Here is a 27,455-nt window from a genome sequence, read left to right on the forward strand (position 1 = left end):
TCAAAGTTAAAAAATGATCAAGGGATACAAAAGACATCGAACAACTAGTAGAAAGCTGTGAGAAGGACTTATATCCACCTAACAACCTGCAGAATGTGAATGATCTAACGGACCACTACACCTCATCAGTAGAGAATAAAGTCAATGAAACCATGCCACTAAAACTGAAAAGATCAAAAATCCATGGTTCAATGAGACACTGAATGAAGATAGGCGGGAACTAAGTCTTGCTGAGAGAAAATGGAGAAAACACCCTTCATCCCCCGAACCGAGATCCATCAGAAACAAATACAACAAAAAGTTCCTCAACTCCAAAAAAGAATTTATCAGATCAGAACTGGATAACGCCAAAAATAGACCAAGGAAACTATTTGAGATTTTGAAACAACAATCCAATAAATTGGCCAAATCTGCTCAAGAAACCACAAAAATGCAACTAAATTGTGAGGAAATCTCTACTTTCTTCACCGACAAGGCCGACATGCTAGAAAGAGAGCTCAGGAGAGCAGCGGACAAGCTCCCTATCCAACCACTTTCACTGATCAATAAAACCCAGAATATCGACCATAATAGGACAAAAAACAAGGCCCCATGGAATACCTTCAAACTATATGCCCAAAATACCATCGCCAAAACACTCCTGGACATCAAACCTAATAACCACTTTAACGACCCACTTCCCTCAAAATGTTTGAAAGAGATCAGCCATATCGTCATTCCAATATGGACAAAAATAATAAATGCCCCTCTTTCCCAAGGGATCCTTCCAGATTGCCTGAAAACAGGGCAAGTAGTACCTATCATCAAAAAACCTACAGCGGACCCCAGTGGTGTAACGAACCTTGAGGGGACCCCCCTGCAGGTTCGTGAAGGGGCCCCCTCCGGATTCAATCCGTAGCTCCCCAGCAGAAGTGCGGTGCTAACGGGGCCCCCTGGAGGGTGAGGGCCCCCCGCACCGCGGGGGCTGCAGGGGCCTGTGTTACGCCCCTGGCGGACCCGGCAGATCCCAATAACTTTCGCCCAGTTACCAATATTCCGTTACTTGCCAAATTAATTGAGAAATGCGTGCAAAATCAATTGAGCAATCACATCGCCAATTTCACGCTACTGGACGACTGCCAGTCGGGATTCAGAACAGGACACAGAATGGAAACATTGATCCTACATATTGTCGATGACACACTACAGGCCCTACACCAGAATCGAACATGTCTGCTAGTTCTTCTTGACCTGTCCTCTGCATTTGACACGGTAAATCATGAAAAACTACTAACCAGACTCCATGACAGGATGGGAATGTCTGGAAAAGTGCTGAAATGGTTTGAATCCTTCCTTCAGAATAGAATGCAAAGATTCCTGGTCAACCAGACACTATCACCATCTTGCCCTAACTCAATCGGAGTTCCCCAAGGATTTACATTATCTCCTTCTCTATTCCACTTGTATGTCGAACCTCTTCCAGAAATTCTCCGAAACTCGAAGATTTACTTTCACATGTACGCAGATGACACGCAGATATACATCAAGATCACATCTCTCAAAGACATCAAGTTAATGAATGAGGCACTAAAAACGTCATTACAATGGTTAACTAGCAATCATCTGAAGTTAAATGCGCAAAAAACAGAATTCCTATTAATCTCACCACCAAAATACCACACAAAAGTGAAGGAATGGACCAAAATGATCGCAGCACTAAATTGCACCCCCACTCTTGTAGATTCAGTGAAACCACTAGGAATCACGCTGGGTGAGAACCTCGACATGAAAACCCACATCAAAAATATGGCAAAAAGTGCCCGTTTTCATCTAAACTACATTAGAAAAGTGAAACCATTCATCTCTACGACGGATCTCAAAAAGGCAGTCCAATCCTTGGTTATCTCGAGGATCGAATATGGATGTACAACATTAGCAAAGCTACCCAAAATGTCCACAGCACCACTAAAAGCATGCCTCAATGCAGCTGCAAGACTCATCTCCGGATCGAGGAAATTCGACCATATCTCTCCACACCTGAAAGCATTAACCTGGTTACCGGATGAAGCCAGGATTCAACTAAAAATGGCATGCATTACCCACAAAGAGCTCCACTACAATACACCGAGAAACCTGGCCAAGAAAAAAATTGAGTTATCAGGAGGAAGCAGACCTGCCAGGTGTGCCAAGGAGCTGTTGTTGCAACCACCCATCTTCCGGAAGAAGAAAACATATGATAGAGCTTTCTCTGGAGCAGCCCCCAGAATCTGGAACTCACTCCTTCCAAACATTAGGAAAATTCCAAACAGGGCAGCATTTAAGAAGGAAGCTAAGTAAGTTCCTACCATATACAAGACAGCCCTCCACTAGCACATTGACATGGATGTCACCAAACAGGACAGCTTTGTAATTAAAAGAGAAAGTCACCAGAGATACTGGAGAGAATCATTAAGGGACTCAGGGGGAGATTCCATAGAGAAATTACACTCCAGAACTATTAGGTACTAGAAATCCTAGTACTCCTGTGATTTCAAGATGTATCCAAATACCTACCTCATATGTCTATTTATATATATGGCTAGGTTAATGTGTATGACTGTATATGTGATTTCAAGATGTTAACCAAATACTTACATCATATGTCTATTTATATATATTGTAAGGTCAACATTTAGGACTGTATATTAACCTACCTAATAGCATTGTGTAATGTCTGTTATACAAGATGTATCTTGAAGCTACCTCATATAATGTGAAGCGCTCTGATACCCAAGGGTCACGGTCGCGCTATACAAAACTCTTTAAATAAAATAAATAAATAAATCACGTCTCAATAAACGTCAATGCCCAGAACCTTTTAATCAACAAACCATTTCCCTAGGGTTCCAAATAATTGCCCTGCAGCATAGGTCTCCACAGACTTCACTTTCATCACCAGGGTAGCAAAGTGCACTTCTTCTAGGCACCAAGGTCACTAGGGCTGCATTGAGACAAATCATTTATAGCTCGAAATGTACAACTTTCTTAAGCCAAATGTCTTTAGTATACATTTACTCCATCATCCTCCATTCTTTACCAACCAAATGCATCAGCAGACTTCAAGTGTCTCACCCTCTCAGAATATGAAATCTTGATCGATCTTGAGTGCCAGGACGCTCATACGGAGTAAAAAGCTCCAACAGATTCAATGCCATCACCCTCTCAGCAAATTAAATATCACCAAAGTCTTCGGTACCATGACCCTCTTACACGCTACATGCCTCAAAAGACGGCAATGCCATCACCCTCTCAGCAAATTAAATACCTCTAAGACCTTAGGCACCGTAACCCTCTTATAATGTTATATGGCCTCTTATAATGCTATAGGGCCTCATGACCCACTTACAGCGTTATACACCTCAGTAGACTTCAATGCCATCACCCTCTCACACATTAAATACCTCTATGACCTTTGTAGGGTTAGGCACCATCACCCTCTGACAACGTGTTATGCCTCAACAGATTTCAAAGCCATCACCCTCTCACAAAAGAACTATGTGGCGTTCAGTACCCTCCATGACTCTCTTACAACTCTATATGCCCCAAGCAACTGCAATACCATCACCCTCTCACAAACAAGACTCTATGGTCTTTGGTACAATGGCCTCCTTACAATATTATATGCCCTTCAGTACCATGAACCTCTTAAAACACCATATGCCTCAATAGACTTCAATGTTGTCGCACTCTCAAACATTAAATACCTCTGTGGCTGTTGGCACCATGATCCTCTTAAAACACTGTATGGTTTTTGGACCTATGATCCTTTTACAACGCTACATGCCTCAAGTGACTTCAATGCCATCGCCCTTTCACAAATTAAACACCTCTGTAGTCAGATTCAGGATCCTCTCTCAGACAGAAATGCCAAAATAGATTTGAATGCCATCACTCTCTGCCAAATTAAATCCGACATCGCATTCTCTGTCATGACCTTCCTACCATGCTACATGCCTCAATTGGCTTTCCTGTCATTACCTACTTAGCGTTTCTACATTACCTCAAATCCTTTGTTCGCATTCCTTTAAGAAGTTCTGCATCAAACCGCTGACTTCACTCAGAGACTCAATATGTTGTGCTCCAAGTGGAAGGTGAGGTGCTAGGTCCACCCAACTCTAATTCTTTTAGAGGGGTAAACTCAAGGCTCTAAAATACAGGCTCTTATTTTTCAAGTAATCAATTTTAGGATATATGCATTTTACTTCCAGGCCAGCAGCTCCAGATCAAATGGAAAATGGAGAGAAACATTCCACCCTCTTTGGCCCTCTATACTTTAAAGATTTGCTGAGATGTTGGGGTGTAAACAATGCGGAGTTGAAGCAGTGGTGGTTGGGTGTTAAGGGATTAAGCGATGGAAGCAATGCTTTGAGGTATGAGGGGACTAGTGGGGAGTTTCAGTGGACGGAGAGTTGACAGCTGGTTACTCATTGGAAGCAGGTGAAGGGTAGATGCAGCAGTGGGTGTCAGTGAGGTAGGTCGAAGAGTGATAGTCAGAAGTGGAAAATAGGAGTTGATGGATGATCATTAGGGGTGGAGTTAGTGCTGGCTAATGGAGAAGGCAGGTGGTGATGTGCAGCTGAGGAAAGCTGGCCGAATTGGTTGGTGAGGCATGAGAAAATTAATGGGTGAGGGTGGCTTGAAATTGGGTGCCCTTGTGGTAAATGATTGGGTGACAGATGGAAGCCAGAGAAGGTGAAGGGAGAGGCATAATGGGGGATTCAAGATCACTGTTTTAGTGGACATTAAGGCACTACTTGGGGGCTGTAGCATTCAGCTGCAGAATTGTTTGTGGTAAAGGGAAACGTGTTGCGCCAACTTGTCCAGGTTTGGTGAGAGACGGGAGTGAACCCAATAGCAGCAGTGATTACAGACAATGTAAGAGACAGGGCAACAGCAGCTGATTAGGCAAGAGGTGGAGAAACCTGTGATGCACATGAGGTGACTGCGGCATGGCTGTCACCAATGCGATGCGGAAACATTGGAGGACGGGGCAATCAGAACCGCAGACCACGATGGCTTGCCAATATGTGGTAATGGCGGAGGGAACGGTCAAAGCGGTCACATGCCTGCATACGCGAATGCTGAATGAAGGTCCGGAACCTCTGACGGCTCTCAAACAGAAGTGGGAAGCGAGCATAGGGAAGCCCATACCGGACGCAACTTGGGGTCGCATCATGACAAGGACCTGGAAAGGATGCAGGAATGCATGATTTCAACAGGTACGCTTTTTTATGATTCATAGGGCTTACCTAACCCCGGGAAAGATTAGGAAGTATTTCCACGTGCAAGATGCAGCGTGTCCCAGATGCCTAGCGCCTGAGGTAGAGTTGGAGCACATGATGACCGAAACTAGGGTCATACTGGACTGAGGTGGGGACGCTTCTCAATGAAGTCACGGAGAGGCAAGTGGAATGTACTATGGCAACTTGTTTGTTGCTATGGTTCCCTCACACCAGGAAGACCAAGTTAACTAGTAAATTCATCGATCTGGGCCTCATTTTGGCCCAGAGGGAAATCACCTGGAACTGGAAGTCGAGGGAGGGTCCTTCCAGTAAGAGGTGGGCGAACGAACTCCATAAATGGGACCATAGTGAGAGTATGGTCAGATTGCGCCAGGCAGCCCGTACAGCTAACGAGCAGAGTTTAGAAGCAACGCGCGCATGGACAGACCTAGTGAGGTTGTTAAATGACAACCTATCCCCAGTAGAAGAATAAACCAAGAAAGGAAAGAGAATTGTTCCATGTGAGATACAGGAGAATAGTTGAATCTTTAATCTTTCTTCTCCTTTTTTTTTTAGATGTTAGAAGAAAGAGCCGAAGCCCACACTATCTGCAGTTAGGGGGGGGGGGGGGGGGGGGGGGTTCAGTTGGGTGGTTGGAAACAGTCATGGTTAAATGTAAATGTAAATGTGGTGTATTTGTATAGCGCGAACAGTGACCCGGAGGCATCCCGGCGCTTGTACTCCTACCACAAGGGAACCCCTCCTGGCTTTTCCTTGTGGGGTGTCCACTCCTGGGCATCCCATGGTGAAACAATGGCATCCCTTGTGTATCAGGGGGCCTTTGTGGAGACTAAGCAAGCTATTGCCCAGAGTTGCAGCGTGGGACCCATGCTTAGAATCGGCACTGAGGCGAGAATATCCGGTCAGAGGAATTTAAGCCCGAAACTCGCCGAGGCGGGAATCGAACCCTGGTCCCTGGCCAGCGTTCTGCATCAAGGTCTGCCGCTCTAAGCCTTGAGCCACACTTCTCCACGGAATAGATGGACCTATTAGTACCCAATGGGTGGTGTAATCCATGGTTTGTCAAGTAGGAGGACTTGACAGCACCAGCAACATCTGTGGCTGTGCGCAGTGTGTCAAAATCTTAGGTGACAGCTGGCTGTGAGGGTGGGGGCTAGGGAAGCAGCAGCCCATGGTTCTTCTGCAGCACCCCACAATATTACGAGGCGCAGACACTGTCCGCCGGGAGAGCCCACACACATGGAAATAATGCGTCCAAGGAATCTCAACCAATTGGGCTGAATGAGACTGAATGAGGCTGTATAACGGTCATCTCTGAAGGTGCTAATTGATTTCGTGCCTGGAATAGACAGTGAAATCCCTGCACCCATTGTCCTTGCCCGTGGTCCTCCGCCTTAAAACAATCCTACAGTGACATCTACTGGCCAATTAAAACCAGGTAAATTAAAACTGTATATTAGTCGGCATTTTATAAAAAATATCAATATATGTTTATTAAAAATAGTTTACATTTGAAGTGTAATTTAAATAAATGAAAAAATGTTTGTGTTTAAATTTGGAGTCGTTGTTAAGGCCACTCGTTGTTTAATGAAGTAGTTGTTAAGGAGGTCGTGGTTCAGTCCCAGGTCGTTGTTTATGAATCGTTAAGACCACTCGTTGTTTAGAAAAAGTTGTTCAGGTCGTTTCCCATTTGTGGTCTGACGGGGAAACTCACTATGAACGGTAACCTTAGGATCATTCATTTTAAATATATACATCAAGTATATCATACTCCAGCGAGGTTGCATAGGTTTGGATTGCGTGGGGCTGCGTGCTGTGATAGATGCAGGCAAGATGGGGCAGACTTTCTCCATTTGGCCTGGGGCTGTCAGAGGGTGAGTGAATTTTGGAGCGATGTAATAGATAGCATACAGGAGATGGTGGCGGTAGATGTGCAGTGTACTCCGCTGGTGTGTCTGCTCTGCTGTGTGCCACATGTCCAAGGAGCGGTTGGCACCTTTGTGAGACTGGCCCTTTTGCTGGCGGCTCGTAGAGTGGCCATCACATGGGGTGGTAAATCCAGACCTACACTGAAGGCTTGGCTGTCAGACTTGGTTTACTGTAGGGACACTCTTAATGCTTATGCCGAGGAGCTGCCAGTCACATCCCGGCCAAGAGACATATGGGAACCGCTGAGAGTGTATTTACTGAGTAGAACAGTGTGATGGCTTTCATGTATCGCTGCTGGGGAGGGGGGGGGGGCATACACAGCTACAGCGAGATAGAGGAGAGGTGTATCTGCAAAAATCTGGGTTGTCTGGAGGGGGAGTCGCTAGTGGAAATAACATTGGGGTGATTTTTGAGAACTGATTATTGTTGCTTATGTATTTTTTTTCTGTAGTTGGATTGTTTTCTTTTTCTTTTCATCTCACTTTTTTTTCTTTTTTTTTCATTGTGATTGTCATCAACCTACAATTTCATTGTGTGGGGCAATAGTTCCTAAAGTTATTATTGGCTGAAAGGCCGCAGACCCGGGACAAAGTTTGGTGTCCATGACAGAGATATGCTTGATCACACTCATCCTTAGCTCTTTTCCTTATTTTGATTATTGTTTTATGCAATTGTGTTTTGTATTTGATGTTAAGATGGAATGTCATTTTTCCTTTGTTTCTTTTGTGTTTATGAAAAAGAATTTAAAAAAAAATGTTGAGGACCCATTGGTCCGTTGTTATTTTTTGCCAATTTTGAAAATAATGAGCAATCTTTCCACCCAGGAGATCACTTGATCTTAGAGGCTTTGATGTAGCCGGAGATTGAAGGTTGTCATTGTCGTATGGTGTTGTCCTTCCCCTGACGACCTCCTTTGCCTCTCGGAGTCAATTTCGTATAACCTCCCGATTGACGCTGAGAATACTGCTGGCGGTAGGGCTGGGATGAAGCGGAGTAAGAGGAATATCTCCCCTGCTGATATCCTCCTCTATAAGAAGATTGCCCTCTACCTCTAGAGCCTCAAAAAGGAACCTTTCTGTATTGTAGAGTTCCCAAAGCTTTCGCAGTATCCGTATCCTTCTTGATACCTGTAGTGTGTCATCAATATGTTTACCGAATAAATCTTCACCATTGAAGGGAAGGTCTAAGATCTTATTTTGCACTTCAGGCCTAAAAGCTGTCGCTCGTAGCCATCCTTGTCTGCACAGAACTGCCGCTCCTCCCAAAGACCTAAATGCGGTGGTCGCTATATCTATAGGGCAGTCTATGACTTCCGCCGAAGTCCTCTCACCCTCCAGAAGAATTTTTCTGTCCTCTTGTTTCTCTGGCTCCGGCACCCAGTTACTATAAGGTGACAGGTTGCACCACATTTGCCTGTTGTATCTTCCTAGAACAGCGAGGGCATTTGCAACTTTCACCAGCAGGGCAGACATTAAGGAAAACCTCTTTCCTGCGTTGTCCAGCCTCCTATCCTCTCTGTCTGGTGGTGTAATTGGAGCTGACTGATTTCTCGATTTCTTCTGCACCGCCTGCGTAATCACTGAATCCGGTTTTGTATGACCCAAAAGACACGCTGGTGCATCTGAAGGCGCTTTATATTTCTTATCTAGTCTGGCTAGAACCGGAGTCACTGTAGTCGGCGTCTCCAGAACCTTCAAGCCTTCTTCCCAAATATGACTAACAATAAGTAAGGAACGAACAGATCTTCGATAGGGTTCCTTAAAGTCATACAAGAAACATTCTGACTTATCCTCCATCATGGTAAGTGCGAATCTCTTAGTGGCTCTTTCCATTAGGTTATGAAAACCACCAATATCCTCTGGTGGAGAGTCCATGGGTTTCGGAGTAGGAGTTGAAGGAGAAGGAATGAGATAGTCGTCCCATTCTCTACTAGGTTCTGCAATCTATCCATCTTCATGGTCATTGTTAGAGGTATCTGAATCACGTTGAGGTCTTGGTGGTGGAAACCTAGGAATCGACACCGGCAAGATCTCCCTTCTTCGTACTGGTGTACCCGGTACAGAGCGAGGTGGAGGCGTAACCTCAGAAATTTCCTGAGAGGTTTGAGGAACTGATTACCTTCTTCTATAATCCTCCAACATGCTCTGTAGATCTTTCAGTAAAGATGATGGCACACTAGTCATCTCCTCATGATGCTCTTGGTGGAATTGCTGCTGTTCTTGGGGATGATGGTGAAACTCCCCATATTCTTCCTCCGAATCTTCCTGATATTTCACTCTTAATTGCGAAGGACTACTTGCATATCCAAAAGGACCACCTTCCTCTTCGTCCTCTGATTCCTCCTCTTCCAGAAGGTGAGAAGGGACTAATGGAGACACCTTGCTTGGAGACGTAATTTCTGGCGTTATTGTCCTTTTCCAGGATGAAAACCTCTTTTCCGGGGTCTTTCCTCTCGTTGACGAGCCCATCGACGAGATCCCCGTCGTCGACAATATTATCGTCGTTGATGCTATCGTCGACGTTGTAGTTACCGTCGACGTAGTCATCGTCGCCGCTCCTGTCGTTGTCGTCGATCTCGTCGTCGACGCTCCCGTCATCTTCAACGACGATGTTGATGCCATAGTCGTCGTCGCTACTGCCGTCGACTGTGCAAGTGTCGACGGCGTCTTAGCAACAGTCTTTACCTCCTGTTTCATCGACGATGATGGCGTTTTCGTCGTCGACGATGTCATCTTCCTCGTTGACGTCCCCGTCGACGGTGTAAATCCTTTCACTTTCTCCTCAGAAGGTGTAGAGGAAGTCTTTTTGATGGTAATTTTGACCCTTGGAGGAGATTTTGAAGGTTCTGAGGCAGTTTTCTTCCCCTGTTTCACCTCCGAAGCAGAACCCTTCTTCTCCTTAGTTTTGCCTGAAGGAGATTTTGAGGGACTGCGCCCTGAAGACCCAGGAGTGGTCTTTTTTGGGGCCATCTCAGGTCTCTCACCTGAGGTATGTGCCTGAGGAGATCTACTCCTTTTTTGAGATCTCCTAGACGAAGATGACTCATCCTCACTCACTTGAGAGGATCTCTTTTCTGGCTTTAACCTTCTGGAGCCAAATATGTAATCTTCCCTCACAATCAGTGTTCCCTCGAACCCGCGCGCGTGCGCGCGCGCCCACCTCTTTCACCCCCAGCGCGCATTGACCTATGTGAAGCGCGCACGAGCCCTCAAGCAGCTTGCAGCAGGGGGCTGACTTACGTAAAAACACAGGGTCGCCTCTGGCAGTCCAGGCGCGCAACGCCCTTAGGGCTCAAGGGCTGTCTCTCCGTCCCCCGCCACCCCTGCTCCCACCACTACCACCTCCCCCTTCGTGTGTGTAGCCCGGGCTGGGATAGCCTCCCGGGCGCACACACAGACAGTTTTTCAGCTGCCAGCCGCACCCGAGTACTTCACATGTCTTTAAAAGACCATTGACGTGTTAACGAGGCTTTGTCTCACCCCTTAGAGCCCCTGCAGCTCCACTCTGACTATAGCAATATGCAGAGTGGGGCTGCAGGGGCTCTAAGGGGTGAGACAAAGCCTCGTTAACACGTCAATGGTCTTTTAGAGACCTGTGAAGTACTCGGGCGCGGGTGGCAGCTGAAAAACTGTCTGTGTGCGCGCCCGGGAGCATGGACACGACACAGGGTAGATCGGACACCAAGGCTGCGGGGCGGAGCGGCAGGGACACCCAGGGCGATGACAGCGGTAGCCCAGACACCGCCAAGGAAGCAGAGACACACAGCAACAGCGACCCCACTCCGCCCAGTGCTGTCAAAGGCCCGGTGTTCCGCAGGCCCTTTATAGGATGTCACTTTCGCCCCGACCCTCGAGGCAACCCCCTGCACTGCGGGCACTCCTAAAAACAGTCTCTTAAGACCAGTCGTACCCACCCAGGCCCAGCCCTGTCTCTGCCCCGTCTCTGCTCTGCCTCTGAGGCCCGACTCCTGTACCTGGAAGAGCAGGTGCCTCCTCTGCTGTCAAAACCAGTAAGCCGGGTGGAAGCAGGCCTCTGCACCAAGCCTGCTGCTAACACCGGTGTCTCCAGTGCTACACTTAACACCACACATCATCTCTTTTCGTTCATGTACAATGTATTGCTCCCTTCATCCTTTCCAGTGCACAGTGTATTAGTATTTCAAAATGCATAGTACAGCCTATCCACGATGCGCACGCATATTTTTGTTTTCCTTTTTTATTATGTAGGCTTATTGTTCCCTCTTTACCTCCCTTTGATATTTTTTTCTATTCACCATTTAATACATTAATATTTCGCATTTTCCTGTATTATTTAACTGAACATTTTCATCGCCCTTATTTCACGGCAGCGATTTCACCACACCCAGTTAACAATTAAATTATATTCTTTGAATTTGGCGTTTAAACCAGTTAACGCCATTTACATGGTTCCAAGGGTTTTGGTATTTGTGAAATGTGATCACTGGCCACTAATAATATCTGGCAGCTGTCCAGGCCAGCAGACACATGAATTAACATGTCATTAGAAATCCTCGATGGCATACTACAACTAAACTATTTATTTGTTTAACTTCATTTATTGAGCCACTTAAAGTGAGATTGCGTCTAACCTGAAAATATAATAATAGATGCTAAATATTATGAACACTGCGTAGAGAGTGTTTTATAAGTAAACCTCTTTCCAAGACGGATACATAAGTCTTTGGCTAGGTATGTTTAATAAGGATGATGACCATATATACGTGTGATGTGTTTTGGAAACACTGTGTTATGCATCTTTGCCATTGGCTATTGTAAGTGCCTGGTATACCTTATTTTGTTTACAACAAGGTGTGCAGTATATAATATTGTGACTATACAGTCACTCAAACGTAATGTGCCCAGCAGTCCAATGTCTCAAGATCAACCTCTTCGAAATACAATTTTGACAAAGGCTGAATGCCTTCCCACTAGATAGATGCTTGGGCAAATACCTTATATGTTTTAACTCTAGTCACTGTTTTTACTTAACCCCTTCGATTTATTTATTTATTTATTTATTTATGGAGCTTATAGAGCGCGCAGCTACCTCCGATGGAGGTGTCCCGGCGCTATGCTTGTGACGGAACGGTTCCGTCACGCGCGCCGGTTGGGCTCTGCTTACGACTGAACCATTCTGTCACGGCCACGCCCCTTATTTAGAACCTTCAGCACAGCGCGAAAATTCACGCCGCGCTGAAGGTGTTAAATGGTTGTTCTTTTCAACTGTTACAACCCGACTTCTTGTAAAGCGATCTAAACCCGTGACCATGCTTGTGCTATGGAAAGGGGGGGAAAATTAAGTGGTTCTGTGTTGCCCATTGAACGCCAACTGATGGAAACCTGCTGCTACTATTGAGGAAAACACAAAAGACTTTGCATTCTGCCTTGTCCTTTTCGTAGTTCCTTCAAGTCCAATCATATGTTTATCTTAGCATTTTGTATTGTTTCTGCATAAAGTAACTGTAACATGTTTGGAGATCCCTACCTTCCACGACCCTGCATGACTCCAAAACACGCCTCACTTAAACAACTGTGCAAACCCACGCATACTTCCATTATGTTCAACATATGGGTAGCCTTTTACTCAAAGATGGTAGTGCGTAACTAGTCGATTTTAATGTAACATTTGCACAAATGGCAACTTTAAAAAGTTGCCACTCTTTTTCCCAACATTTCCCGACTGTTTTTGGTTGCACACAAGTTTTTGTTCTCTTGACAGCCTTCTGCCCTCTGTGGGCAGGTGAGAACCATACTCAGGAAGGAAAACAAAGGAGCTGCCAAGGCAGGAGGTGTGATTTCATCCTAGCTGGAAGGCCAAACAGGGTGTGAGCCAAAAAGGCGAGCTTCTGTCATGCACGCACCTTTTTGTCTCGGAAGTGTCCTGGATCCACGAAGCTATGCACCCTGCCTTCCCCCTGCCACTCCCCGGGAATCAGAAATATACACTAACCCCCCGAAGAGTGACCAAGGAGAACACAGGGGAACAAAACAAGGGTAGGAAGGGGGAACAAAAGAATGGCACTTCAAGGTCTTCTTCCACTTCTGGTGCGTTCTTGCTTGTGGTAAAGATCACTGTAGTGAAATATAAAAGAGATAAGTGAGAACTAATCCCTCCCCCAACTACCTTACAGTAATGTATGACAATTCCTATAGTTTACCTTATGAAGTGTTAGGAGGAACTGATCGCGAACACAGGAATACTGCCAAAAGCTCTGTAGACCATATGAATATGCCCTGTACATAGACAATGTACTATAAACAAAAAGATAACAGCTCATAAATTTGTCCCAACACTGGATGGACACAAATATCGCTACTCCTCTAAACACTCACCGATATAATGAAATATTGGCTCCCAAAAGCTGTCCACAAACGGTATCCTAGAAAAGAGGACACTAACAGCTAAAGAACCTAATGGAACTCAAATGAAAAACCCCTGTCACAAAGACGAGGAACCGAACTTCCTACACCGAGGAAAACCGCACAAAACAACAGCGGTAACACGACCTGAAATATAACAGTATCAAACCAAAGTACTCGTGGAGCGAACGGATTCAAGACTCACACGCACAGCGATGATCCCGCAAAACGCTACGATCACCTAGCTCCTCGGACGCCACTGGAAACCCGGAACGAACAGGAAACCAAACTAGCTAAACGCGAAGCACTTCCGTAAGGTCTGGGGCGGGTTTAAAAACATAGAAGACTACCTCTCTGCGCATGCGCTATACTGACGCATGCGTCCTGTCTCATACCATCGGATTTTGCCAACCAACGCCAACCACGGTACGCCGTGTCAATACTTGAAACCTATTATAGTAGGTATGTTGTTTACGATGTTATTCTTTGACACCTACTTGAATCGTCCTGCAACCAGCAGGCATGACAGCTTCAAAGGGAAAGCCATATTTGATGGGCAAATGGTAGTCACACTCGAGAGGTGCTGCTCTTTTGATTTAGCAGATAGGCTGGCATTTCGGACAAAGAGAGAAGCTGTTGCCAAACCTTTTTTCCATGGGTAGATAGCCCCCAGGTGGACACACCTTTGGGATGGACTAGGGAGCCTCACACATCAAGGGAAGGTTCTGCCTTTTTGGGAATGGGTAGAATGGTATGTTTTGGGCTAGCCAGATGCCACTCTTCGCTGATGTCGTCCCTAGGCGAGAGGAGAACTGGTAGCCCATTGGCTATTAAAACATATACAGGGCCATAAAAGCTGAAGAAGCCTGCCATGGTGAGTTGGTAGCTAAGAACACATAATCGTCACTGACTGCCAAAGTGCAGTCTAAGACATCAAGTTCAGGCCCTCAAAAGTTTCACCTGAATCTGCTGGACCATGTAGAGTCATTGGTGTACAGGTTTGTGGCTTGACAAGGGAGTTACTGACATTTAAAAGAAACAACGGGTTTTGCGGTAGTGGAGGCCCAGTTGTATCTGTTTTTTGGCTGCACTTCACATGAACTTCAAGGGACAAGGCCTCTGAGACTAAAGTTGCCCCACTATGTTCGTGGACTGAGGGGTGGCCACAGGAAGGTCCCCTGACACCTGCTCAGCATCCTTAATCCCTTGCATCACTACTACTCCTTTGATTCCTATGGAGCTTCACCCATAGACTATGGAACTAGAGTGGAGACTGCTTTAACTGCAAGGTAACTGTTACTCTGTACCTTATTGTTCCCTGTTACTGGCTCAGTTCGGACCTGGTTGCCACAAGAGCCGTTGTCAAGTAACTTGTGATGGCTAACTTTAAATTGAAAGTCGCAGTAGATTGCAGTGATTTATTGTTCTAAGTCAAAATCTGGGATTTATTGTTTTTTTGAAAATTCATATCACCTGTACACTTATGTGGATTTTTGTCATTGAAGTGTTTTTTAAGACAAAAATGCAAAAATGTTTTTCTTTATATTCAACTGTTTTGGTACTGCTAAATGCTTATCACTTGTTCATTTGTTAAATCCTGACTGCTGTGGCTCAGAGCCAGACTGCTGTGGCTCAGAACCACAGCTACCCAGAACTGAGCTAAGGTTTTTCATACGGACCTGTTACTTAATTGTGCTTTTATTACACTGTGAGGGCGCACAACCACACCATATATTAAACCACTTCCCTCACATCTTCTTTAGGCATTAACTCAGGTCATTTCGCTACAAAAGCTTTCTTTCTTTTTATTACACTTTGTGTAAAAGCACCCCATAGGCACATTCACTTAATGTTGGCCGCGCCCCTTTTTTAGACGCTGCACCCACATACACGGTCTGGTTCCTGGCGCACATAACCTTGGCTGCAGCGCACAGAGACCTTACACTGCCGCACACAGAGGAAAAAAATTAGAGGGAACATTGCTCACAATCCCTCAAGGTTTTATTTGAAAAGGTTCGACATACCTTGCACTCCTTTGCCTGATGGTCTGGATATAGGCAGTATATGCAGTCTTTGTGAGGGTCATCTGTATAAAGCCTTTTTTTAGAGCAGGTGGCACAAGCTCTAAATACCAGACATGATAGAGCAATAAGGAACTTCAATAAGAAGAAACTAGAGATTGAGAGAAGAACAATAGTTACTTACCTGTAATCTGCGGTTCTCCAGTATTGGTGTCTTTCATAGATTCACATGCCTGAATCATTCCCCGTCGTCGGAGTGGGAGTCCCACAGTATATAAAAAAGCAATAATATGCCTGTAATAACCAAAAAACCTTGGTAATAATCAACCAGGAATTAAAGTAGCCCTCAGCTACAGGAGCAAAAGCTCCCACACTCATGACTATCCTAGACATTGTGTATAGACCAAACTGCAGCCAATCAGGCGACAGCACCCACCAGAATGTTCTCCCCAGAGGCTCATGCTCTCAGATTTTCTCGCACAGAAGTGAAACCAACATAATTGCCTGAGGGAGCCTCTGAGGGGAGGTGGGCGGGTTGCATGTGAATCTATGAAAGACACCAATACTGGAGAACCACAGATTACAGGTAAGTAACTATTGTTCTTCTCCAGTATTTGGGGTGTCTTTCATAGATTCACATGCCTGAATCAGAATAGATAGCAGTACACATAACCTAATGCTCATAGACGCTAACAGTATCATAGTATACATGCATAATGATAAAATGTAAAAGACATGGTAAAGCGTCTAAGAAAGAGCATAGAGGAGGCGGGAGAACAGAGGCTCACCTTATTGGAAAAGATTGCGAAGACTGCTCTTCCCACCGAAGCATCTGCATCACTTGCTGAGTACAGACAGTAGTGCCTCGTGAACGTGTGCCTGCTGGACCACGTTGCAGCTCTGCAGATCTGCAGAAGAGGCACCCCAGCGAACAGGGCAGTGGAAGAGGAGACTGCTCTTGTAGAATGCGCTCTTGGTAAGGCCTGTAAGGGTCTTCCTGCCTGTTGATGAAAGAGTCCAATTGTTGACGAGACCCATCTAGCAATAGTCTGTTTGGACACTACACAGCCTTGGCGCAGTCTGCCATAGGCCACAAACAACTGATCTGTCTTGCGCAAAGCTGATGTTCTTGAAAGATAAAACTTGAGGCATCTCCTCATGTCCAAAGAGTGCAAAGCTCGCTCAGCCGGTGTTTGTGGATTTGGAAAAAATGTCTTGAGGATTACCGGCTCATTTAAATGAAAGTCCGATGGGACTTTGGGCATGTACCTTGGATTGGTACGCAGTACCACCGAATCAGATGTAAATTGTAAAAAGGGCGGTTTAGACGTGAATGCCTGAATGTCACTGGACCTTCTGGTAGATGTTAAAGCCAATAACAAGGAGACTTTCCAAGTAATAAACTTAAGGTCAACCTTATGTATCGGCTCAAAGGGGTGACGCATGAGCTGGGCTAGCACCACATTCAAATGCCAAGCAGGAGGCGGTCGTCGAATTGGAGGAAACATACGAAATAGACCCTTGAAAAACTGCTGGATTATTCTTGAAGAAAGCTGAGAGTTCGATCCGTCCTGACGGAATCGGAAAATGGCTGCCAGAAACACTTTCAGGGTTAAATGCGCCAAACCCGATCTAGCCAGTTGCAGGAAAAAGGGTAATATTTGCTCTGGTCTAGCATGAATGGGATGTAGATCCACAGTCTGGCACCAGGCACAGAAACGCTTCCACTTGAGTTTGTAGGTCTTAATCGTTGATGGTGCTCTGGTGTTAGCCAACACCTCTTGACAATCGTGAGGAATGTCTAAGTGGGCGAATTCATTGTGTTAAGGAGCCAAGCTGACAATTTCAGAGAAACTGGGTCCGGATGGTACACCTTGCCCCTCTGAACTGTGAGGAGATTCGGTATTCGAGGCAGTTGTATTCGCCTGCACTCCGAGAGGAGGAGAAGCTCGGTGAACCAATATTGCCGGGGCCACCTTGGAGCAATCAGGATTAGACGACATGGCTGACTCCTCATCTTCCTGATGATCTTGGGAATTAACGGAATTGGCGGAAAAGCGTATGCAAATATTAGACACCAATTCATCGAAAGAGCATCCCCGCACGAAGCTTTGTGGGGAATCCACCTTGCAAAGCGTTGGCATTTCCGGTTCAGAGCTGTTGCAAACAAATCCAGGTCGGGATGACCCCACTCTTGGAATATCTGATCCAGGGATGGTTGATGCAGTTCCCATTCGTGATTGCTTCCGGCGGACCTGCTGAGTGAGTCCGCTAGGACATTGGCAACCCCTGGGACATGGACCGCCGACAGATTGATGTTGTGATCCAGGGCCCAATTCCAAATCTCCTGCGCCTGATGGGACAACCGGGCCGATCTTGTGCCTCCCTGCTTCTTCAGGTAATGCATGCTGGTTGTGTTGTCCGTTCGTATCAATACTGTAGAGCCCTCCAAGATCGCCTGAAAGGTTATCATGGCGAGTAAAATGGCTCTTAATTCCAGCAGATTTATGTGCCATTTTTTCTGTTGAATGTTCCATTTGCCACTGACTGTCATCCCTTGGAGATGGGCGCCCCAGCCCTCCAGAGAAGCATCCGTGGTCACGATGAATCTGGGTCCTTCTGTCAGGAATGCGCATCCCACTTTCAGGTTGCCATCTTGCCCCCACCACTGGATGGAGTTTCTCATCCAAGGAGTTATGTTGATGACGTCCTCGAATGAGCCTGTTACTTGCACCCACTGACGACTGAGTTCCTCTTGCAAGGGTCTCATTCGCAGGCGACAGTTGGGGGTGAGAGGAATACAGGATGAGATCATCCAGAGGAAAGACTTGAACTTGCGAACAGAAACACACTTTCTTGTTAGCAGTGAGGAGGACATCTTGCGAATCTTCACCTGCCTTTCTTTTGATATGGCTACTTGGGCGAGTATTGTGTCAAGCGTGGCTCCCAAGAACGACTTCCTCTGTGATGGAGTTAGGTGAGACTTTTCGAAATTCACCGAAAAACCCAGCCTCTGGAATAGTGCCAGAAATCTCTGAACGTGAGTTTTTGCCAAGTAGATAGAACTGGCCTTTATAAGGCAGTTGTCCAAATATGGATAAATTTGAACTCCCTCTAATCTCAGGTGTGCGGCCACCGGGGCTAACATTTTTGTGAAAACTCTGGGGGCCGAACGTAGTCCAAAGGGGAGTACTTTGAACTGGAAGTCCCTGCCAGCCACTCTGAACCGTAAGAACTTCCGGTGTCTGGGAAAAATGGGCACATGGAAGTATGCGTCCTGAAGGTCGAGTGTTGCCATGTGATCCCCTACTGAGAGAAACTGGAGCGTCAACATTCTGAAAGATAATTTCTTTAGGTACTTGTTGAGGGCACGCAGGTCGAGGATGGGACGCCATTCCCCCGACTTCTTGCAGATCAGGAAAAATTTTGAATAAAATCCTGTTCCCTTCTGATGTTGAGGTACCCTTTACATTGCTCCTTTCCGAATCATTGAGTGTATTTGGGAAAACAGCTCTTTGAGATGAGCTGGAGATGGTCCTCTTGGGGGAGAATTTGGAGGGGCTTTGACGAATTCGAGAATGTGACCTCTGGAAACCACGTCCAGGACCCATCTGTCCGTGGTAATCTTGGACCAATTTGAGTAATATTGGGATATTCTTCCTCCAATTTGTTTCAGGCTGGAACAAAGTGGTGGCAGGATGTGTCTCTCACTTGCTCTTGTTGTCTCTTCCTCGATAAGAGGTTTTTCCTCTTGATTGAGAGTAATTATATCTCCTTTGGCCATATGTTTGTTGACGGTATGGCTGGTATCTCTGATTTCCCTGGGTGTTATTGTAGGAGCGTTGCTGTGAATAACCTCCTCTGTTCGAGAAATTGCCTCTTCCACTCGCGCCACGAAAGAAAGACTTTCTAAATTGGAGAGAGCCCAGCGACCGTGCCGTCTCTGTGTCTTTCTTTATGGCTTGTAATGCCTCGTCAACATGTTGACCAAAAAGGAACTCTCCATCATAGGCCATGTCCATGATCTTTGTCTGGACGTCTAGACGAAAAGATGTAGCCTTTACCCAGCCTTGCCTCCGGAGAACAGCTGCTCCCGCCAGCTGCCTGAAACCTGTGGCTGCCACGTCCACTGCAGCATCAATTATTTCAGAAGAAACGCTCTCTCCCTCCAGTAGGATCTTTTTTGCTTCAGATCTATCCGGTTCTGCAAGCTTCTCGATGAAAGACGATATGTCAGACCACATCTGTCTGTCATACCTTCCAAGTATTGCAAGTGAATTTGCGGCTCGGACCGTGGTTGCCGCAATAGTTGACACCTTCTTCCCTATTGAGTCAAGACGTCTACCGTCTTTATCAGGGGGAGCAGAGACCTGTGCAGATGGATTCTTGGCCCTTCTTTGTGCTGCCTGCATGACTACGGACTCCGTTTTAGCCTGACCAATCAGGCATTCCGGGGATGAACTAGGTGCTCTATATTTTATATCTACCCTAGGTAGTACTGCAGGTAGAGAATTTGGTGTAGCCATTATCTTTAGACCTTCCTTCCATATACAGTCAATGATTGGAATAGACCAACTTTGTCTTTGTGGCAACTCCTTAAAATCATATATAGGAAGCATTCGTCTTGTTTAGCTTCCATTGTGATGAGGAAACTTTTCGTAGCTCTATCCATAATCTTATGAAAGCTGGCAATGTCCACCGGCGGAGAATCCGCCGCAGGCGGGGCCGCTGGGGAAGGGGTTTGTGCCTGATAGTCGTCCCACTCCGACTATACTGACTTGTCGTCCAATTCACCGTCTTCTCGTTCGTCTTCCGACAAATTTTCACCCCCTGCCTGATGGGATGGTACTGGTGAAGAAGGTAGTGCGGGCCGTGCTTCTTCAGTTGCCATTTGAGAAACTGATTCTTGAAGTCCTAAAGTTGCCGTAGATGTTCTTGGCCTAGGCGTAGAGATATGAGAATCACCAGATTCTGAAAGTGGAAACCTGCGATAATAATCGCTCAACATATATTGGAGGTTCTGGAACAAATCCATAGGCATTTGCATGCCAGGTGCAGACCCAGTCTCCCGACTAGCGTGCTCCTGGAAATTCTCCTCCTCCTCCTGATCTAAATCTTGAACTTTTATGAGCAAGTTCGAAGGGCTCCTGGCCGCATGGAAAGTGTCGTCCTCGTAGGATTCTTCTTCCTCAGAATCCGACAATTTATCTGGCAGTTTTAAAGGAGACAAAGTTGTGGAGGATGAACCACGCTTCTGTAGGAGCGAACCAGTGGTAGCCGGTGATGGCAAAGGTATTGTGGATGTTTTTGCTGACCACACTTGCATTGCCGTACAGGTTGACAGTGGAGGCGTCGATGGAGCCACCGATGCTGATGACAAGCTTGATTCCCTCTGCGTTGTCATATCCGTCGTCGACGGAGCGCCCGTCGACGGTAGCGGTTTCATCGACGATGAACTTGTCGACGGAATTGTCTGCTTCGTCGACGAGGAGGTCGTCGACGGATTCATTTTCTTCGTCGACGGTAACTTCGTCGACGAGGGTGTCGTCGACGGTAACTTCGTCGACGGGGGTGTCGTCGACGGTAACTTCGTCGTCGAGGACGTCGTCGACGGTAATGCCTTCTTCGTCGACAGCAGGAAATTCGTCGACGCCTGAGTCGACGACGAAGAGCTCGTCGACGGTACCTTCAGGATTCCCGTCGACGGTGGAGTGTCGACGATCGATGGGACTATCTTTTGTCGACGGGATGGGTCCAATTTGTACATGAACCAACGTCGACGGTGAGGAGGCTGAAGACATCACCATAGCTGATTTTGGGGAGGAGAAAGTCACTGTTGAAGTGGATGAAGTGGCCACATGAAGAGATGGCGACGATGAGGCTGCTTTTGACTCTGCCATTGCCAGAGGTGTAAACTGAGGTGAAACCTTTTGAGCAGGAGCTTTGGAAACTGTAGATTTTCCAGATTTTCCTGAGGGCGCAGATTTCACAGGTGGAGACACCTTCTTGGAAGTAGTAGGCAAACCAGAATCCTGAGAGGATTGGGCCTTCTTCAACATTTTCGCCCTAGGAGAAGCCACCTCAACCTCAGTCTTTCTCTTCCTTGAGGAGACAGAAGACCCTGAGGCAATGCTCCCTACCTCTGAAACAGGGTTATCCTTGTCCTTTATCCTCTGAAGCCACAGGAGAAGACGACCCTCTCTGTCCCTGAGGGTCTTTTAAGGGAAGGTTCTGCAGATTTTACATTCCTTCGCCTCATGATCCGGATACAGACAGTATATGCATTTTTTGTGAGGATCCTCCTTGAACAGCCTTAGCTTTCCACAGGAATCACAAGCCCTAAAAGGGATTTAGAAGTAGACATCCTTTGAAGGTTAAAAAAACAACCAAAGTAAGAAGAAACTGAGCAGAGCTCAGGGAGACTCCCTTCACACGACGTGCAGTAGAAAATCTGAGAGCCTGAGCCTCTTGGGAGAACATTCTGGTGGGTGCTGTCGCCTGATTGGCTGCAGTTTGATCTATATATAATGACTAGGATAGTCATGAGTGTGGGAGCTTTTGCTCCTGTAGCTGAGGGCTACTTTACTTCCTGGTTGGTTATTACCAAGGTTTTTTGGTTGTTACAGGCATATTATTACTTTTTTATATACCGTGGGACTCCCACTCCGACGACGGGGAATGATTCAGGCATGTGAATCTATGAAAGACACCCCAAATACTGGAGAACCTCAAATCCCAGTCAAAGTAAGATGAATTGAAGAGTTTGAGCAGAGCTCAAAGGAGACTCCCTAGCTCAACGTGCGGTAGAAAATCTGAGGGGGCAGAAGGATCTCTCAGGAGGGTTCTAGAGTTTGAGGGGCTTTGATTGGTTCAGAGAAAAGTTTGGTCCTTTTTACAAAACGAATGTAATGGTTTGCATAAGGAAAATGGGCCTAGGCCTTTTTTCAGTTTGCTTTACTACTAAGCATAGCTTTGTTATATACCGGAGACTCCCGTCTCGACGACGGGGAATGATTCAGGCATGTGAATCTATGAAAGCTCCAATACTGGAGTAAATAACTGGAAACCTACTGTAAGGTCTTATTGTGAGCCAGAGTAGTAGGAGAAAAGTAATAAGGAAGCCCACCTTAGGAGCTAGAGGTCAAAAACAGGAAGATCATACAGAAGGTTATGTTTGGGGTGCCCACCAGGACCACAGAAACTGTTCTTACCCACCTCAGGAGGTGAATGGACCTGCTGCTGGATGGTGTGCACAGCCAGTGCCACCTGTGGTCCCTTTCCGGCTTGCGAGGTGCTCTGTACCACGAGTCGCTGAAAATGAGATAAGATACAAAAAGGCTGTGATTGGGGTATTATATTTGTTGGTCTTTCACACAACTATAATTGTGACTGAGGAAAAAGACTTCCACGTCTAAAACATCTATATCTGTCAAGGAGGGAACTTGACAGTCAACTCCTACACCTGATCAATGTGCTGCTAAAAGAGTGGAATATTACACCCAACCACATCTGCAACAAGAGGAACAAGACTGTCTCTCATATACTTGTGATTGAGGGAACATGTCTGCTGTTTCAACATCCAACCACATCCTTGAGTGAATAAGTAAGATGCTAATGCCTATACCCAGCTACATCTTAGCCTTGGGGAACAGGACTAGCTTTGACTCTCGCATGTAACAAAGGGAATATGATTGCACTCACACCCATCCATTTATAAGACTTAAGTACCAAGATTAGTAAAACTCCAAATCTCCTAAACTAATCCATATCTGGAAATTGAGAAAGAGCACCTCAACTCTAAAAGCAATCCATCTTACTTAAATCCTTGAAGATGCTCACTACCACTCATTCCTGCACACAGCCACATCTGTAATCACAAATAAACTATACCACATTTGCAATTGGCCAATGGAAGACTGCCAACCCAAAGGGCTGTTCTTCTTGGCTAATGTAACACAGAAAACCTCTGCTGCAGATAAGGGATTTAGCAAAGCCTCCAGAAATATTTTAACATTCGTGGCCCCTTGTGTGGTCTATTGAATATGTAAAATGAAGAAGACTGATGCCATGCACAGGGCATAAAGCCTTCAGATGCACTTCCTCCTCCTTCGAGGGGTACATAGCAGTCAGGAAACCCTTCACTCGCCACCAGATTTGTGACATTGAAGGTCCCTTGTGTGCACCAAAATATAAACAACATTTAAGAGCCCCACTGCCCTTGCAGTCTATTAAACATTTAGAAGTTGACAGCTAAAAAGATCCTGGCTGCCTCTAGTTTAACAACGTTGAGCAGGTCCAGCATGAACACCTATATCAATATGTCTGGGATCATGATTTTACAATCAGTCCATGACAAGATGTGCATATGGTAGTGTATAACACTAGACAGCAAGCATGCACAAAGAAAACATACATGCAGAGACCACACCAATAACAGAATGAGGATACAGTGCAAAGAGCTGTAGAATGACTCTGCTTGCAGTGAGCATGGGGAACAAAAGGTGAAACAGAGCACTCTCACTGTACAGAATAGGCTGATGTGATGAGACCCCCTCTGCTCGAGGACACAAAGGGGACACATACTTGAAGGGATACCTGCACTCCAGCCAGCTGCAGAGAGGGGAGGGCAGTGGCCTTTGGCTGGATTCCAGCTTGGACAAGCAGTCTCTGTGCACCAAAACATTAAAACTGGCAGTTAGATGATCAGGGAAATAACAGAATGAAGCCAAGGAAGCCAGCTACAACAGTACACACACATCAGCTTTCACAGAACTGTCTTCAGTAAGTTAGCTTAATCCAGAGGCTGGTAGCAGGTGACAGCCTTTCCTTGGTCAAGAGAATTGTAGGTGGTTCCAAGGGTGCAACTACCCAAGCTTTCGTAGAACCAAGCAGTCCAGTTACTATGTCTGTCAAGGCAAATTAGGACTCTTCAGCCACTTCCGTTCAGTGGTGACGATGAACCACAACGTCAAAGCTATTCAGGTTGTGGGTTGGAGGGAGGCGTAGATAACACAGCAGTAAAATATCAAATAAATCAATGCTTGTGCACCTAGAGCAATTATGCAAAAATAAATGGACTCTTGATTACCTTATGATGGATGAAACATTGAAAACATGGTGATTGTTAAAACCATGGCCACATTAGATTAACCTGTTGAAATAATCCCCCACCCCCGGCCTCCTCTCCCCTCTTTTTAAAATAGTATAGGATTCAACATGCAGCATTTGGTACTTGGGTAACAATGGGCCCAACATTATCGGATACAGTGAACTTTCTGATTTTGTCAAAAGTGCCATCCTCTTTCTATACCTGCTGAGCCGCTTGGACATGCTGCACCACCTGTGTTGGCACTCCCACTTGGGTAGGAGGTGTTCCAGGACTGTGTTCTGACACAACATCATTGGGTCTCAAGGCACCATCTGAATTGAATGAAAAAGAGAGGAAATGAAGAATTGATGGTGGAATGACATAAGTGTGCCACCCCCCTAACCCTACTGCACAATCGATACAACTACTGTTACCCCTATCACATTCACAAATACCAGCAACATTGTTGGGTTACCCTTCCGCCTCCAGTTACACATCTCATGCTTATCACAAGGAATTCAACAAGACATGAGCAGTATAATAATAACTTCAAACACAGGATTTAAAACACATTCCTTTGCATGTGCTCAGAAATTATAATGCTTTGAAATGACTTATTGCTGGCATAAGCACTAGACAAAAATAATCAGATACGTAAATCAATTGGAAATCTTAACAAGTGGAAAAGGATGGAAATGCAATTTATTTTTAATAAATACTCTCCAACAGGGTTTCCAGATTCAAACTATTGCCTCTTTTCTCAGTAGATAATTACAGGTATACTTGATAAAGCAAACAAAAAGGAACTGACATATGATTCCTTTGTGGGCAACCTGAGTCAGTATAATTACAGCTGACTGTAAAAAGAAATGTCAAGAGCCAGGCAGTATTTTCGCTGTATGCTCGGCTTGTAAACATTTTGGGGATTGTTTTAATTGGAAGGGGAAAACATTTGAAAATTGAAAACTTTTTTAAAGGTTTTTCCGCGTTTTGACCAGGTGACAAGACAATAAGAGTTATTCTAAGATTATAACTATTGGGATCATATTCTCTCAGGCAGAAAAAAGTGCTGACCTGGAAATTCAAAAGATAGCTCAGTTCTCTTGGGTGATAATTCACTGGGTTACACTGGCGCTCACTAGTTAACGGGTGTGAGTATATTATGTCTATCTCAGTAGTGGTGCTCCAAAGGAAGGGGGAATCACCCAACACCCTTAAATGAGACCGCAAGGATCCCTCCACAATAATAAACCAATGCCCGAGCACACACTTCACTCAGTACAAGTCTAATTTCATAACAAAATATTTGCATTTTTCTTGGTCTTTAAGAATTTTCTTTCTCTTTGGTTGCACAGCCTTCTAACACGTGTTTCGTCATGTAGGGTGTTCTCCACAACTTCATCAGGGCTGTATTCCTAGAGTATCTCTTGTTTGAATCTCCAAGCCGATTGTACTCCTGTCCTGGCACAACTGCAAGGAAGCCTCCCTTTCAATGCACCACAAATCTGGGTAACCCTTAAAACCTTTAGGTTCACTTGTGTAACACCTCTATATGGATATCCATAACTTCCAATTGTTTCAATAAAATCAGTGGTCCATGTGTATGTGGCCCCTGTATCTGCCACCTTTAAGCTGTACTCGGCGGAAGATACAAGTGGACCGAGATGATTAGTGGCATACTTTTTAAAGGTGGCAGATACGGGGGTCATATACACATGGACTAATGATTTTATTGAAACAATTGGAAGCTAAGGATATCCATATAGGGTGTTATACAAGTGAACCCAAGTATTTTAAGGGTCACCCAGATTCGTGGTGCATTGAAAGGGAGATTTCCTTGCAGTTGTGCCGGGATGGAAGTAGAACCGGCTTGGAGATTCAAACAAGAGATACTCCAGGAACACAGCCCTGATGAAGTCGTGGGGGAACACCCTACACGACAAAACACGAGTTGGAAGGCTGGGCAACTAAAAGAGAAAGAAAATTAAAGACCAAGAAAAATACAAGAATTGTGTTATGAAATTTGACTTGTACTGAGTAAAGTGTTTGCTCGGGCATTGGTTTATTATGGACATTCAAAAGAAACCAGGTGTATTTCTGTAGGGGAAACTTTTAACTTGATAAGTGGACTTCAAACATTTGTGGACCATAATGACAGCTGTAGAGCTAAACTGAATTACGGCCCTGGTGAACACTTCTGGGACATATACAAAAGAGGTCCCGAAAAAATACGGACAGCTTTTTATAAGTCAAAATAAAAGAGAGGAACTAACAGAACACAGGAATGGAATTACACACATTAGAGACGGGTGAAACTACACTGATTTTTGACTTAGTTTAAATAGATGAAGATAGGTTTATGGTATGGGATGCACTGTGAAATTAAAAAGAAATCATGAGAAGACAACTAAATGGACATAGAAGGACACTTTGTGATGACAGTGCAGATTAGAATAGAAATTGTTGCCACATCAGGTGAAATCGAAAATTAGAAAGGGAACTGAAATGTAACAGTTTAAATTATTTTTTTTACATTTCAAGTCAAAGTCAAGATACATAATGAGGAAACAAAACGTAAGAACAGAGATGTCTATTTTTTTGTCACTGATAATACTATTTGATTGATGGACAGTGTATGTTTTTAATATCTGAATAGTGCCCATGTATCTATGCTGGAAAAAGTAGTCACTCAATGTCAGCACAGTGGGTAGTCATTATAGATATTTAGCCCTATCCTATTTTATTCATGTCTTTTCATACTGGTGATTTACTTTAG

General features: G+C 45.3%; 1 protein-coding gene across 6 annotated transcripts in view; it reads right to left on the minus strand.

Annotated features, from left to right (window-relative positions):
• RFX1 (regulatory factor X1) overlaps positions 1 to 27,455 on the minus strand; it is a 646,755-nt gene that overhangs the window by 516,713 nt on the left and 102,587 nt on the right. For 3 of the 6 annotated variants that reach the window (XM_086963652.1, XM_086963645.1, XM_086963643.1), the window contains exons 3-5: positions 24,902 to 25,011; positions 24,187 to 24,258; positions 22,807 to 22,902 (exon numbers count right to left, since the gene is read on the minus strand). In XM_086963652.1, coding sequence (XP_086819778.1) covers positions 22,807 to 22,902; positions 24,187 to 24,258; positions 24,902 to 25,011 — 278 coding nt within the window. The remainder of the gene's footprint in view (positions 1 to 22,806; positions 22,903 to 24,186; positions 24,259 to 24,901; positions 25,012 to 27,455) is intronic. The other 3 variants (XM_086963646.1, XM_086963649.1, XM_086963654.1) reach the window with 1 other exon arrangement.

This window comes from Lissotriton vulgaris, chromosome 1_1, assembly GCF_964263255.1.
Source record: "Lissotriton vulgaris chromosome 1_1, aLisVul1.2, whole genome shotgun sequence".
NCBI lineage: Eukaryota > Metazoa > Chordata > Amphibia > Caudata > Salamandridae > Lissotriton > Lissotriton vulgaris.